The sequence below is a fragment of the Cervus canadensis genome, chromosome 23, assembly GCF_019320065.1.
Source record: "Cervus canadensis isolate Bull #8, Minnesota chromosome 23, ASM1932006v1, whole genome shotgun sequence".
In the NCBI taxonomy this organism is placed as follows: domain Eukaryota; kingdom Metazoa; phylum Chordata; class Mammalia; order Artiodactyla; family Cervidae; genus Cervus; species Cervus canadensis.
In genome coordinates, this window is record NC_057408.1 from 1722357 (window position 1) to 1735947 (window position 13591).

At 40.1% G+C, this 13591-nt stretch overlaps 1 protein-coding gene across 1 annotated transcript; it reads right to left on the reverse strand.

Annotated features, from left to right (window-relative positions):
* Positions 1–2998: 2998 nt before the first annotated feature.
* On the reverse strand, positions 2999–12186 carry ATP5F1A (ATP synthase F1 subunit alpha). Its single transcript, XM_043444031.1, has 12 exons — positions 12038–12186; positions 10451–10529; positions 8830–8999; positions 6728–6901; positions 6476–6642; positions 6111–6259; positions 5625–5776; positions 5301–5525; positions 4681–4788; positions 4424–4568; positions 3342–3492; positions 2999–3208 (listed from the first exon to the last, which is right to left on the reverse strand). Exons 1-12 carry the CDS (start codon positions 12095–12097, stop codon positions 3127–3129), a joined length of 1662 nt encoding a protein of 553 aa, XP_043299966.1. The 5' UTR covers positions 12098–12186; the 3' UTR covers positions 2999–3126.
* Between the last annotated feature and the right edge of the window lie 1405 nt (positions 12187–13591).

The following is a 13591-nucleotide window of genomic DNA, read 5'->3' on the forward strand; positions in this document are numbered from 1 at the left end:
AAGAGACATGAGAAGTCGTCACTTTATTATCAACAGATATTAAATCTGAAAGCCATAAAACCTCAAATTCCAAAGGTCAAGTACCTTCTAAGATGTTCACCACTCCTCTGTAAGCTGTACAAAATACATTCTAGAAAAAAAAAAAAACCTTCTGACAGGCCATTTGCCTGCTACACAGGAAGGCCATTAGGCAAAGTATTCAGGCCTGCCTGATCAGAAGAGTCATGTGCCCGTGAGATAACCCATCACATTAGTTTGAGTGGTTTTAAAAAAACTGCACTGAGTCTCAGAATTTGTTGCTCCTGGTTCATTGCTGCAATTTTTTTTTATGTATAACATAACCACATTTAACAATGTATTCCAAAAAAACCCAAAAAACAAAGTATTCCAATATCAAAGAGCAAAGTTCAACAATGCAAAACCACAATTATTTTTGTGCCAACCTAATATTTCAGTCACAAACAATGCATTATATATAAGCTATTCCTCTTTCAATATCACTGAGCCTACCCCATCTTATAACTAGAATACAGAACAGGTATTTGACAGCTGTAGTTTTCTTCCTATAAACGACAAATGGTTTCTGTTGGATCCTTCCCAAGAGATTTCAGCAAGCTATAAACAAAGCTTCTTAACTAGAAGGAGCTATAGCAAAGTACACTTCACATGGGAAGTTTCACATCGTCCTTCAGATTCCAGCATAGAATGACAGGTCTTCAGCAATCAGGAGATAAACAGCATCACTTCAAATTCCTTCCTAGCTCTCTGGTTTGTGAAAATATCAGGCTATTTGGGTAGTTTTAAAGGTTTCAGGTTACTGAAATGACCCTATCTTTGCTTAGTCTTCACATTAAGAACACACCTCCATGGCACCAGTATAAACTATTAAAAACACTTCAGAAGCTCATGTTTGTAAAAGGCACAGGAGTAAAACACAAAGTACATCTGGGAGCTGTTACATATCTAGCAGATGTGTGAAATTGGCTCCAGTTAAATTATGGCCTTTTTTGGGCTTTAGTTTAAACTGAGTTCAGAGGTGTTGGAACTTACAAATAGGTGATACTTGAATCACACAGGCAGAACTCTTCACTATGATGAACCATAGCTGTTCAGCAACCAAGTATACCTGAAAGATTGAAGGCAGGAAGAGGAGACAACAGATGAGATGGCCGGATGGCTTGCTCAATGGACATGAGTCTGAGCAAGCAATAGAATGAGCTGAACTTTATGTCAATAAAATCAGGGAAAGGGCCGCAGCTCTTAATCCACATAATCAAAGACTTAAATGACTTTCCAAATTCATAGTTTATGAACAGAAACTGGTCTACATGAGCAAACTCACAAAAACTCTTTTCACATGGTACACTTGATGTGCCTCACTACCATCAGACAAATTAAACTCCAACTATTTAGGGACTTCCTTAGTGGTGCTGGTAGCTCAGATGGTAAAGCATCTGCCTACAATGTGGGAGACCCGGGTTCGATCCCTGCGTCAGGAAGATCCCCTGGAGAAGGAAGTGGCAACCCACTCCAATATTCTTGCCTGGAAAATCCCATGGACTGAGGATCCTGGTAGGCGCAGTCCATGGGTTGCAAAGAGTCAGATAGGACTGAGCAACTTCACTTTCACTTTAGTGGTGCAATGGATCGGAATCCAACCGCCAATGCAAGGTACATGGGTTCAACCACTGGTCCACGGAAGAGTCCACGTGCAGCAGAGCTGGGCCCACGCTCTGCAGTCCACTCGCCTGGAGCCTGTGCAAGAGGAGCCCATGCAGTGCAACCAGAGAAGGCCCAAGCAAAGCAACAAAGACCCAATGCAGTCAAAATAATTTTTAAAAACTAGATCTTAAAATATTCTGCTTATACAAAGATTCTGAGAGGAAGTTAAAAATAAACATTTTGGCTTTCTTCAGCTGTCACATAAGCAAAATTTCTCCTTATCCCAAATCATAATCTACTTTCTAATGATAAATATGGGTGTGTAATGTGTCCACATGCAAAATTCTTAACTACTAGGTGAAATCAATAGATCACACATATAAAGTCAGCTGCTTTTAGAGAGCAGAAAGTTGGGGGTAGACAAACAACAGATTGCCATTTTTTCATCAACAGCCCTGTCCTTGATTCTGTCTATGGTATCCAGTTTTTGTTTAGGTATTGCTGTGAAGGGTTTTTTTTTTTTTTTTTGGTTGGGGGGGGGGGGGGACAGTCTTTACGACTGGACCACCAGGGAAGTCCCATGTAAAGGTATTTTTTTAGATGATTTGAAAAACCTGAGGTCTACTGTGGGAGAAGGAATTCTACCTCCAAATGAAACACTTCCCTAAGTCTCCAACCTGCCCACATCCCCTTTCAAATTTGCCAACACCATAATCTCTGTACACAACTACACTTGTGTTTCATTTCTCTAGAGAACTCTAATATGTGAACTAAGCTCTTAGGTGACACCAAATCTTCACAACTCGTAACAGAAAATATAGTTCTATGACTGTAAAAATTTCCTAAATAAGACCAAACATACTAACCATGAAAACTTGATCACTTCATAATTAAGAACTGCAGCATACAAAAGGTATTTTACAGCAAAGATATTGACATGTTCACAATTTTATTCATTCTGATACCTACTTTCACAATTTTTGTCCTAATCTTTCACTCTCCACTTAGCATTTTTTTTTTCATTTCCTTGAAAACCTTAGTTACCCTATTCTTTTACTGATTACAGTACCTCTTCATGCAGATCAGTCTTCTGGGCAGAGAAGCCGGTCAGGTTTTTCACATTATCAAATATGAGCTTTGCCTCTTATGGCCAGTTAGTGAATTTCTCTTTAATCAATCAATCACAAGACACTCTGGAATCGTGCAAAGAACTCAGTCATAAATATTATGTAGGCCTGCTAACTTTAATAAATAAAAAAAGCTAAGAAACATATTTACCAATCCCTCAAAGTAAATCTCAGTTCTTTTTAAAGAATCAATCTATAGAAAACCACCATGCAACATGGAACCTTTATTTTAATGTGATTACTGTACATCTGCAGTATTGGAGTAATCCTTTTACAAATGGAACTAGAAGAAACAATGACAAAACCAAACTGGCATTTGATGTGAATCCACAGGAGTTTAAGCTTCAAATCCAGCCAAGAAGTTTGTTACAATCTCTTTCAGCTTTGCATCTGACTCTTCTGAGATCTTTCCATCGGTCCTATTTGAAAACAAAAGCAGATCAGTTGTGACCTGGGCAAAAATTCAATGACTAACCTAGTTATAGAATTCAAAAGAATTTTAACAAGACTTTTTAAAGCTTACAAAAAAGGAGACATCAGTTGTGTTCATACCTGATTGTGCCCAACAGGGCTTGATGTTGGCTGATGACGTGAGACAAGAAAGCATTCTCAAATTTTGTGATCTTGCTGGGCTCCAGCTTGTCAAGATACCCCCTGACACCCGCATAGATAACAGCCACTTGCTCTTCAATAGCCATGGGAGCTGAAAAGAAATAAGTTGCTCAACAAATGCATGCCACTGTTTCCAGAGTTAGAGAAACTTATTTTTTCCACAAATTATTAACATGTCTCCACAGATCACCAAATTTCACAAGCAGAAATCCCGTATTAGTACTCCTTCCCACCTCCCTGGAGAAACAGTTTTTTCCTCTTACTGGTAGGCCTTGAAGTACAATCTTCACACTTATTCCATGAGCACTATATATCACCCAACAGGACTGTTTTGGGTGTAAGTAACTTGCTGAAATTTTACAGTAACATAATACATTGTTTTGACTGCACCACATAGCTTGCGAGATCTTAGTTCCCCAACCAGAAATAGAACCCAGGCCCTTGGCAGTGAGAGCACAGAGGTCCTAACCACTGGACCACTAGGGAATTCCCAACACTAACATTCTTTATTAGTTACCCTTTATTAATTATTAGTTATCTATTAGTTATCCCTTGTGGCTCAGCTGGTAAAGAGTCCACCTGCAATACGGGAGACCTGGGTTCAAATCCCTGGGTTGGGAAGATCCCCTGAAGAAGGGAAAGGCTACCCACTCCAGTGTTGTGGCCTGGTGAATTCCATGGACTATATAGTCCATGGGGTCGAAAACAGTTGGATATAACTGAGCGACCTTCACTTTCAACATTCTTTTAAATCTGCCAGATCCCACATGTATATAGCCAAGAAGGCAATAGTGGGGAGACATGGAATCTACTATGTCTTAATTTCCAAAAGAAAGATTTATTATACCCATCCTAGCATTTCATTGATACAATGACTGTACTTTAATTAAAATGATATCAGTCACATTCAAAAGGCAACATCTTTAATCAAAGGTAATGGCACATACTACAGTTTGTAAGGAGCTATGTGATATTCCCAGGTCCTAATATAGAGTAGGAACTTGACCAAATGTACAACTCACAATACTGTCCTTGCTTTAGCAGCTCAGTCAAACGCACACCACGACTCAAGAGTTGCTGAGTGGCGGCATCAAGGTCAGAACCGAACTGGGCAAAAGCAGCAACCTCACGATACTGAGCCAACTCCAGTTTCATGGTACCTGCCACCTGAAACATAGAAATGGTTAACTCACACAATACAAAAATACTTACTTCAATGACAGACCACCATACAAATACATTTTTATTTTTAATCTAGTGACAAAGTGATACAAATTACCTGTTTCATAGCCCTGGTTTGGGCAGCAGATCCGACACGGGACACAGACAAACCAACATTAATGGCAGGGCGAATACCTTTGTAGAACAATTCTGTTTCCAAGAAGATCTACAATGTAAGGAAAATACACAGGCATGTTAGCAAGCTTAAAGAAATCAATTATTTTCACAATTAAGTCACTATAGCAAAAACTGAAGCCCCAAAACTGAAGAATACTAAATGGCTTCTTATCCTAAAGAGCTCCTCAAATCTTTCACAACTCAAAATCATCCTGTACATTCCATTGCTGAGATGAGGAGATGTGAGATGCAAAAAAAAACAGGTACCGTATTTACATTAAAACTTAAACTGGTGAAGTGATGTGATCTCTCTAGGATTTGCTTCAAAATGACACACAAAAGAGAAATGAGAGGAAAAAGAAAGCAAGCATGAAGTATACTATCCCATCAATAGATAAACAGGTGGGATATGTGGGGTTTCATTATACTATTCTCTTTACAATTGAGGTTTTCCATAATGAAAAGTAAAAGGAATTTAACAAATTAGTTCAAAACTACCAGTCTCAATTACTGCCTTGAAATCACCCAAAGTTTTCACTTATTTAATCATAAAAATAATACCTGTCCATCAGTGATGGAAATGACATTTGTTGGAATGTAAGCAGACACATCACCAGCTTGTGTTTCGATGACTGGCAGAGCAGTCAAGGAGCCACCACCAAAAGCATCGTTCATTTTAGCTGCTCTCTCCAGGAGTCGGGAGTGGAGGTAGAACACATCACCGGGATAGGCCTCACGCCCCGGGGGTCGGCGCAGCAGCAGAGACATCTGGCGATAAGCAACCGCCTACAGTATAGAGAAGTGCTCACCTATTAGACAGGAGCTACATTTGTCAACTACCACGTACAAACGTGTAAATACATCTAAAAATACATTTCTTTTGACCTGTTTGGATAAGTCATCATAAATGATCAAAGCATGTTTGCCATTATCCCTAAAATATTCCCCCATTGAACATCCAGAGTAAGGAGCCAGGTACTGAAGTGGGGCAGCATCTGAAGCAGTAGCTGAAACCACAATGGTGTACTTCATGGCATCTGAGAAGAAAATAAACATCAAGTTTTACATGTTTACTAACACTGTGATTTTAAATTGGAGGTTACTACATTAAGCACTTTACTACTGTCATTACTATTAAGACTATCCAGTCTAATAGCTTCTACTTTAAAGAAACTAACAAAACCTTAAGTTTACTGCTGCTTTATACTACTGATATATTAGTTTTTTACTTATTACTTTTGTACTGACTTGTATTAGTAGAAATTTAAGTTCATTAGGGAGTAATTAAAATCAGACTTCATTATAAGCATAAGCTATTCTAAGATTTGCAGCATCCCAGATAACCACAATGAGAATGAAGTTCCTTAATACCTGCATCTGTAAGTCTCTTCACCAGCTGGGCAACAGTGGATCTCTTTTGACCAATAGCAACATAGATACAGTACAGCTTCTTCTTTTCATCAGTTCCATCATTGAATCGTTTCTGGTTAATGATTGTGTCAATAGCAATTGACGTTTTGCTGTAAGGAAAAATAAACATAAACCTTACTAAGTACTCCAAAGCATCCCCCAACTTAAATTCCACACAAGTCACTCTCCTATTACAGTCTACTCGCGCTGTATCGCCGAAGTGTTAACATCTACCATTCCAAGTCTAAAAGTAACCTTTCAATAGAGCCTGTTTTAGTTAGAACTTTTTTTTTTTTAGAACTTTTAACAAGCCGTTAAGTCTTTACCCAGTCTGTCGGTCACCAATAATCAGCTCACGCTGACCACGACCAATCGGCACCAAGCTATCCACAGCCTTAATGCCAGTTTGCATTGGTTCCCGCACAGAGATTCGAGGAATGATCCCAGGGGCTTTCAAGCCAACTCGTCTTCGGGCCTTGGAACCAATTGGACCCTGTTGAACAATAAGAAATCCGAGAACAATCAATTTGGCTCTTTCTTTTGAAGCTACAACCAAATCCAATAAATGTTAAACCTACCTTTCCATCAATGGCATTACCAAGGGCATCGACTACACGACCCAGCAGCTCCTCACCGACTGGAACATCTACAATAGCCCCAGTTCTCTTCACAATATCTCCTTCCTTAATAAGTTTATCATTTCCAAACACGACAACACCAACATTGTCAGGCTCCAAGTTCAGAGACATACCCTATACAAAAGACATAATTGAACATCCATGAAGCCTGAGTGGCATTTCTTCCCACATACCTACACTACATATGAAAATGAAAGGGGGAGCAATACCAACTTTTCAAATCTGGTTCACTTCTATTTTTCCACCAAACAATCTTCAGTTAACACTTGTCAAGTTACCTCAAATAATCAGAGTTTAAAATTATAAGCCAAAAAAAAAAAAAAATTATAAGCCAAACATGCACCTTACCACATCCTCTAAAAACTAAAATAAGCAAAGAAATCGAACTGCTTAAGCTTCTTCCACTGCATTTCCTTTGACTACGGTTTTTGAATGGGGTGACCAGGATGAAGTAAAGTGTCAAGGTCAACTAGGAAGACATCCTTGATTTCCATCTGTGAGAACTCATAAACAATCTTTTTTAAAGATTATCTAGTAAGAACCTATATCCATCAAGTGAGTAAAAAGTGAAATTAAAAGCTACCTAATCAAGAACAAATCTGTACAGTAGAACAGTGCTGGGTCATCTCATATTTCAAAATGGTTAAGATTTTAGGTCCCTAGCTCATACACTGGAGAAGGCAATGGCAACCCACTCCAGTACTCTTGCCTGGAATCTCACATGGACAGAGGAGCCTGGTAGGCTGCAGTCCATGGGGTTTCGAAGAGACACAAATGAGTGACTTCACTCTCAATTTTCACTTTCATGCATTGGAGAAGGAAACGGCAACTCACTCCAGTGTTCTTGCCTGGAGAATCCCAGGGACGGTGGAGCCTGGTGGGCTGCCGTCTATGGGATCACACCGAGTCAGACACGACTGAAGCGACTTAGCAGCAGGAGCAGCTCATACATAATCAATGCAAAAAGGCTAGTCCAGGAACTGAATCTGGTCAATAAATAAAGCTCTCAAGAATTACAGAGTAAATATAGAGGAGTACCATGGAATACCATTGCAGGTACAAAATTTTTAGTCTAAATCTCTAATGTTCACCAGAGTAGCCACTAACATTATGTGGCTATTTAAAATTGCAATTAGTAATTGCCTTGTTACCCAAGTCAGAGAAACTTCAGTAGTTACCGTATCCATCATATCTATAAAACATTTCCATCATGACAAAAGTTATTTAAGGCAGAATCAGTCTAGATTCCTAGATCTTTTAAAAGTTAAAAGAAAATGAAAATGAGTTCCTCTATTTCAGCCTAACCTTTCAAAGATACACACAACGATAGATGAAAGGGTAAATTTTTAGCCAAGGTCTGAGAGCTACCAATAAAACATTTGGCTCCATAATTAGTCTTTCACACCAACAAGCTCTTTTTCCATCCTGGACACCAGCAAGACCAAGATAATCTTTCCCCCATCTATGTGATTAGTGGATAATTTTACTGCCCCTGGTCCACCTGGATATCATATTCTGCTTCTGTCAGAGAACCCATGACTCCTACAACTTTGATTTCTCACCCTACTGTCCAACTACACTCAATCTAATAGAAAAAAGCACACTTCTATAATTAGTGCTTCTGATAACACCACTCCCTCACCTCTCAACAATAGGTCTATTCCTACAAGAAATACAAAGTCAATGACTTCCAACTTTCTACCAAAAATGAATTTAACTAATCAAATGCTTTTGTATAGAATGATCTTAACAGCTACAAACAGACTTGAACTTTTCACAATCTGGTTGAAGATTCACCCAATTTTGTATTTTGGTGCTAATGGTTACAACTTATGCGTATATCAATCCAGAGGGTAAAAGCTTGGTTAACAAAAAAATTTATTCTTTTCACAATTTATAGTAATGACAAACACAAAATCACTGAAGCAGATTCGGATTCTAAGTTTAAAAAAAAAAAATATGTGAAACAATCTCTGAATTACTAAATTAATAACTAAGGAAACACCAATGCTAAAACTATAAAATCTCATTTTACAATTTACCTTTAAACCTGAAGAAAACTCTACCATTTCTTCTGCTTGAACATTTCTTAGCCCATGTACCCGGGCAATACCATCACCAATACTTAAAACACGCCCAGTCTCTTCAAGGTCAACAGAGGTATCAGCTCCAAGAATACGCTCTTCAAGGATAGAGGACACCTCAGCAGTGCCTATTAAGAGAGGACAATTCCATTACAATAAACAGCCTAGTCCAAAGATTTTTTCCAAACTCATTTCCTCAACAACATATAAACTATAGCTGTGATCATAATAATTAAATTGTATTCTAAAATTAATATTCTTTAAAAAAAAGCTTGATACCTACCACTATGAAAATGAATCCAAGTGATTGAGAGAAAACTTCACAAGACAAACATAAACCAGGTAAAAGAAGAAATGAAGTCACTCAGTCGTTTCCCACTCTTTGTGACCCCGTGGACTGTAGCCTACCAGGCTCCTCCATCCGTGGGATTCTCCAGGCAAGAATACTGGAGTGGGCTGCCATTTCCTTCTCCAGGGGATCTCCCCGACCCAGGGATCGAACCCAGGTCTCCCGCACTGCAGGCCAATGCTTTACCCTCTGAGCCACCAGGGAAGCCCATGTAAGGAGCTAATCAAATTAAGCAATATCCCTAAAATAAGTATTTTCTATCTCCTAATTCTTTGGTTTAATCTCTTAAGAAATCTGAAACTTGAATTTTTGCATAAATTCTATAAAAACTGTATCTTAAAAAGCAACTGCTTAGAATTCCCTGGCAGTCCACTGGCCAGGACTCCGTGCTTTCACTGCCAAAGGCCCAGGCTCAATCCCTGTTGGAGGAAGTAAAATCCCACAAGTCACTCAGCCAAAAAATAAAAATAAAAAAACCCCAAATGTTTAACAAAATAAAAGTACTGATATCCGTCGTATTTTGAAAGTTCATTTATGTCACTTCACTTTGACAAAAAAGGGTAATTTCTTCTTCACACTTTAATCATATCAGCCAAGGAAAAATTTCATCAGAATGCCCACTTTCAAATAGTGATGAAAACTTGTACTTCTCCCTTTCAAGGGAAGCATGTACCATATTCCTCATTTTGGCATACAGATGATACCTAACTGTATTTCAAAAGACCTAATGCACATCTCAAAAGAAATTTCCCAACCTACAGAATCTTAAGTTTACCTACTCTTTTCTCTGTTGCATTTAAAATGTGCAAATTCAGACTGCCAGGTATAGGTTACCAGTTCCTGTTTTTGAAACACATAAATATAAAAATTACTTGTCTTTTCTCAATGTCTATTAGGAAAAGGTTCACAGGTCAGAAAGAAGCCTACCACCTGACATATACTGATATGGAACAAAAAGTATTCATTATGACAAAAAGAAAGAACCTGTGCTCCCATCAAGAGAAATAAATAATTGTAGTTCATTTCACTAGAAGGGAACTTACCAAGATAGAGCTAAATGGCATATTATGGGTTAAGAATCTAAAATTCCACAGTAACTAAAATTGAGACAAAAAAATTCACTAATGGAAAAAATCCAAAAACTATTCCCAGCAGGTATTTAACCTACATAACATTTTTCATTTAGTAACAAGGTAGTAAGTGTGGTCCAGACACGAAATAATGACTTACCAGTCTTCTGAAGACGAGAGTTAGAGGCATGCAGGTTCCTTGCAGCAATGAAGGATGATCCCAAAGCATTTTTGGAGACCTAGTGTAAGAAATTTTCTTTAGAAATCTGATTTTTAAAAAAAAGCCTTTATAAAACTAGCAAGTTTAAACAAATGCAGGCTTGGTATGATCAAATTATCAGCACACAAATATTAATCACGTGAGAAAGCATTTATTCATATACGTGAAAATGTATTAATGCAGTTCCTGGTACACTGTAAGTACACTTAAAAAAAAAAAAGCATATTTTAAAAAGCAACTGCTAACAAAGTATCTTTCCTTTTAAAAGCACCAGATAAATATTATTTTGATTTCAAATGTATTTCAATTGAGTTGTGGAAATCCTCAATTTTATAAACTGCTTCCTAAAAGGGGCAAATCTCAATAGATTTTCTATTCCAATCTTTAAAAAAGCCTCTAAATGTAGAGTTTAGTTAGAAACTAAGAGATACAGCAATATGAACTTTGTTTAAAAAAAAAAAAAACTGCCTTCAACAAATCCTGCAGGAATCCGGACCCCGCTTCTATAACTGCGGTTGGTCAAGGCATATTCTGAAGACATTCCCTTCTACAGGACTAGGATGAATGTCCTTGAGTACTTTTTTTTGTTGTTGTTGTTGTTAACAGAAATCCAAGATGTTATCAGCGGTAGTGTTAGGGCAGTAAATGGCCAACGTATTTATTTGGCCTTCCAAAATGAGATAACTCTGAAGATGAAAACACAAATGTCAAATCGTTTACATAACCTTTAGGGGTTATGTCCTTAACTTCAAGGGATTTAAGTAATGAAGGGCATTGACCTTCACAAGAATCTCCCAACCTATGTTCTATTTTACCTGAGTTTTCAATCACTAACATTCCTCAAGAATGAAATCTTAAAACAAGTCAAAGCACCACCAACCAAAGTCTGCCAGTCTGAGACAATCTGGAAGCCAGCTCCTCCGCTGTCAGGGTGGCGCCCGCCCTGAAACGCATATTTGCACCTGTACGGTGTTTTCACGATCGTTTCACTATTCGGCACTAAGAGATCGCATATTGAAGCATTCAGAAAGGCACCTTCATTTATTGCTTTTCTCTGAACCGACCTCTGGAGAAGGTGAAATGCCGGGGCCTGCTGACCTTCACGCAATGCTCTCTACCTTGCTTCAACCTGGGCTGACAGTGCTCTGACCTTCAGTGAGGAAGTCCCGGGGAGTCGTGGGGCCCGGGCTCCCCGATTTGGAGCAGGCCTCGGGAAACTAGCGCCCCAGCCCTGACCTTCATCCAAGGCCCTCTCCGGCCTCTCGGACGAAGACTGGAATCGTCCCGAGGCGCCATCTCCAGACAGCACGAAAGTCACTGTCTCCCCTGCAGCACCCTGCACCCTCCCGCACCGGGCAAGCAAAAGAGCCCTTCGCCGATAGCCCAGGCCAGGCCGAGCGGCCAGCGGGGCAAGATGGCGCCGCCCGCCACAGCCCCTCACCCTCCGCACAGAAAGAGAGCCCGAGCCCGTGCAATCGCCACCCGCCGCTGTCTGGACCCTCCCTCCAGCCAGCCTCCGGTGCTCACCAGCCCCGCTCGCCGAGGGAGGGCGCGGGCCACGGCCGCGGCGACGCGCACGGACAGCATCTTTGCAGCTCCTCCTCAGGTGCTCCCTCCGCAGCCGCAGCCTCGAGACTGACTGGGACAAAATGGCCGAGCTGCGGAGAAGGTCAAAGCAGTCAGCCCACGTGACCCGGATGTACCGCCCCTCGCTTTCACCCCCGGACGCGAATCTGCGGGGCGGGGGTGGGGGGGTTAATTATTTTCTTCCTTTAAGTATCATTTTTAGATTTTCAACCTCCAGATGACTGATTAGACGTTCGCCAGCTTCGACCCAGGCACTGGTTACATACTTGCTTTGATCTTTCTCATCGACCTTGTGGTTGCCCTGGGCGACCACACGGTTATAGCGGAACTGGCTGAGAAGCAGTTTCCAGGCCGCATCCTGGTAGAAAAACGGTGCTGCCGTCACCTTGTCCTGGGGCGCAGCTGGCTAGCTTGACCATCAGGGGACTTGACTGTGTCGGGTCCCGAAGATACAGCTATTAAACCTTTGTGATGTGGGTGCAATAGTTACTCCTCTTGAGCGTGTAGGCAGCAGAGCATTTCCTGCTGTGCGAATTAACGCGGATTAATCTGCAGATCGCTAGCCACACCCCCAGAGACTCTGAGTCAAAAACTGGGGGCAAGCTGAACGTTTGAGAAGCACTCAAACTGAAGAATCGTAGTTCTTTTAGATTCGATCTGAAAGAATCATGTCTGCCAATTAAGGCAATGTTTAACATTAAAATGTTTAACAAAAAAATAAAATGTTTAACAAGCAAAAATTCGAATAGAGTGGTTGCTAATCCTGGGAAGAATGGTCCAGAATCACTCCAGAGTGAGCTAGGGCTCAATTTTTTCTTTAAAAGTAGCTATTTTCATGACAGTGTAGACATTACTTTGTCATGATGAAAATAACTTTCTATATCAACCGAATGAAATCAGGGCAGGACTTTTGTTCCCCCCAAGGAGATTGTGTGTGTGTGTGAGAGAGAGAGAGAGAGAGAAAGAGAGAAAGACTGAGATAATTGTGAAATGTGCAGAATTTGGGTTGGGAAGGAAATTGTTAGGTATTTTGTGATGTTTGTTCAGTCCTATCGGACTGCAATCCCATGGCCTGTATCCCACCAGGCTCCTCTGTCCGTGGAATTTTCCCAAGCAAAGATACTGGAATGGGTTGTCATTTCCTCCTCCAGGGTATCTTCCCGACCCTGCAATCTTCCCGACCCAGGGATCTTCCCAACCCAGGGATCAAACCCCGTGTCTTTTGCGTCTCCTGCATTGGCAGGTGGTTGTTTTTTTTTTTTGTTTTTTTTTTTACCACAGTGCCATTTTATGACATTTTATGATAGTGGAGAGTATTTACATTAACTTCTCTTGTAACTCTTTTGAGAAGGATCTTTTTAGTTTCATTCACCATATTCTGGCTTATACCCCAAATCTTAATTTGGGTTGGGCGTATGAATATCTGGGTTAAAAACAGTCATGTCCTAAAACAGTTTGCAAATATATGATCACCCATCCCTTTATCCAATATCC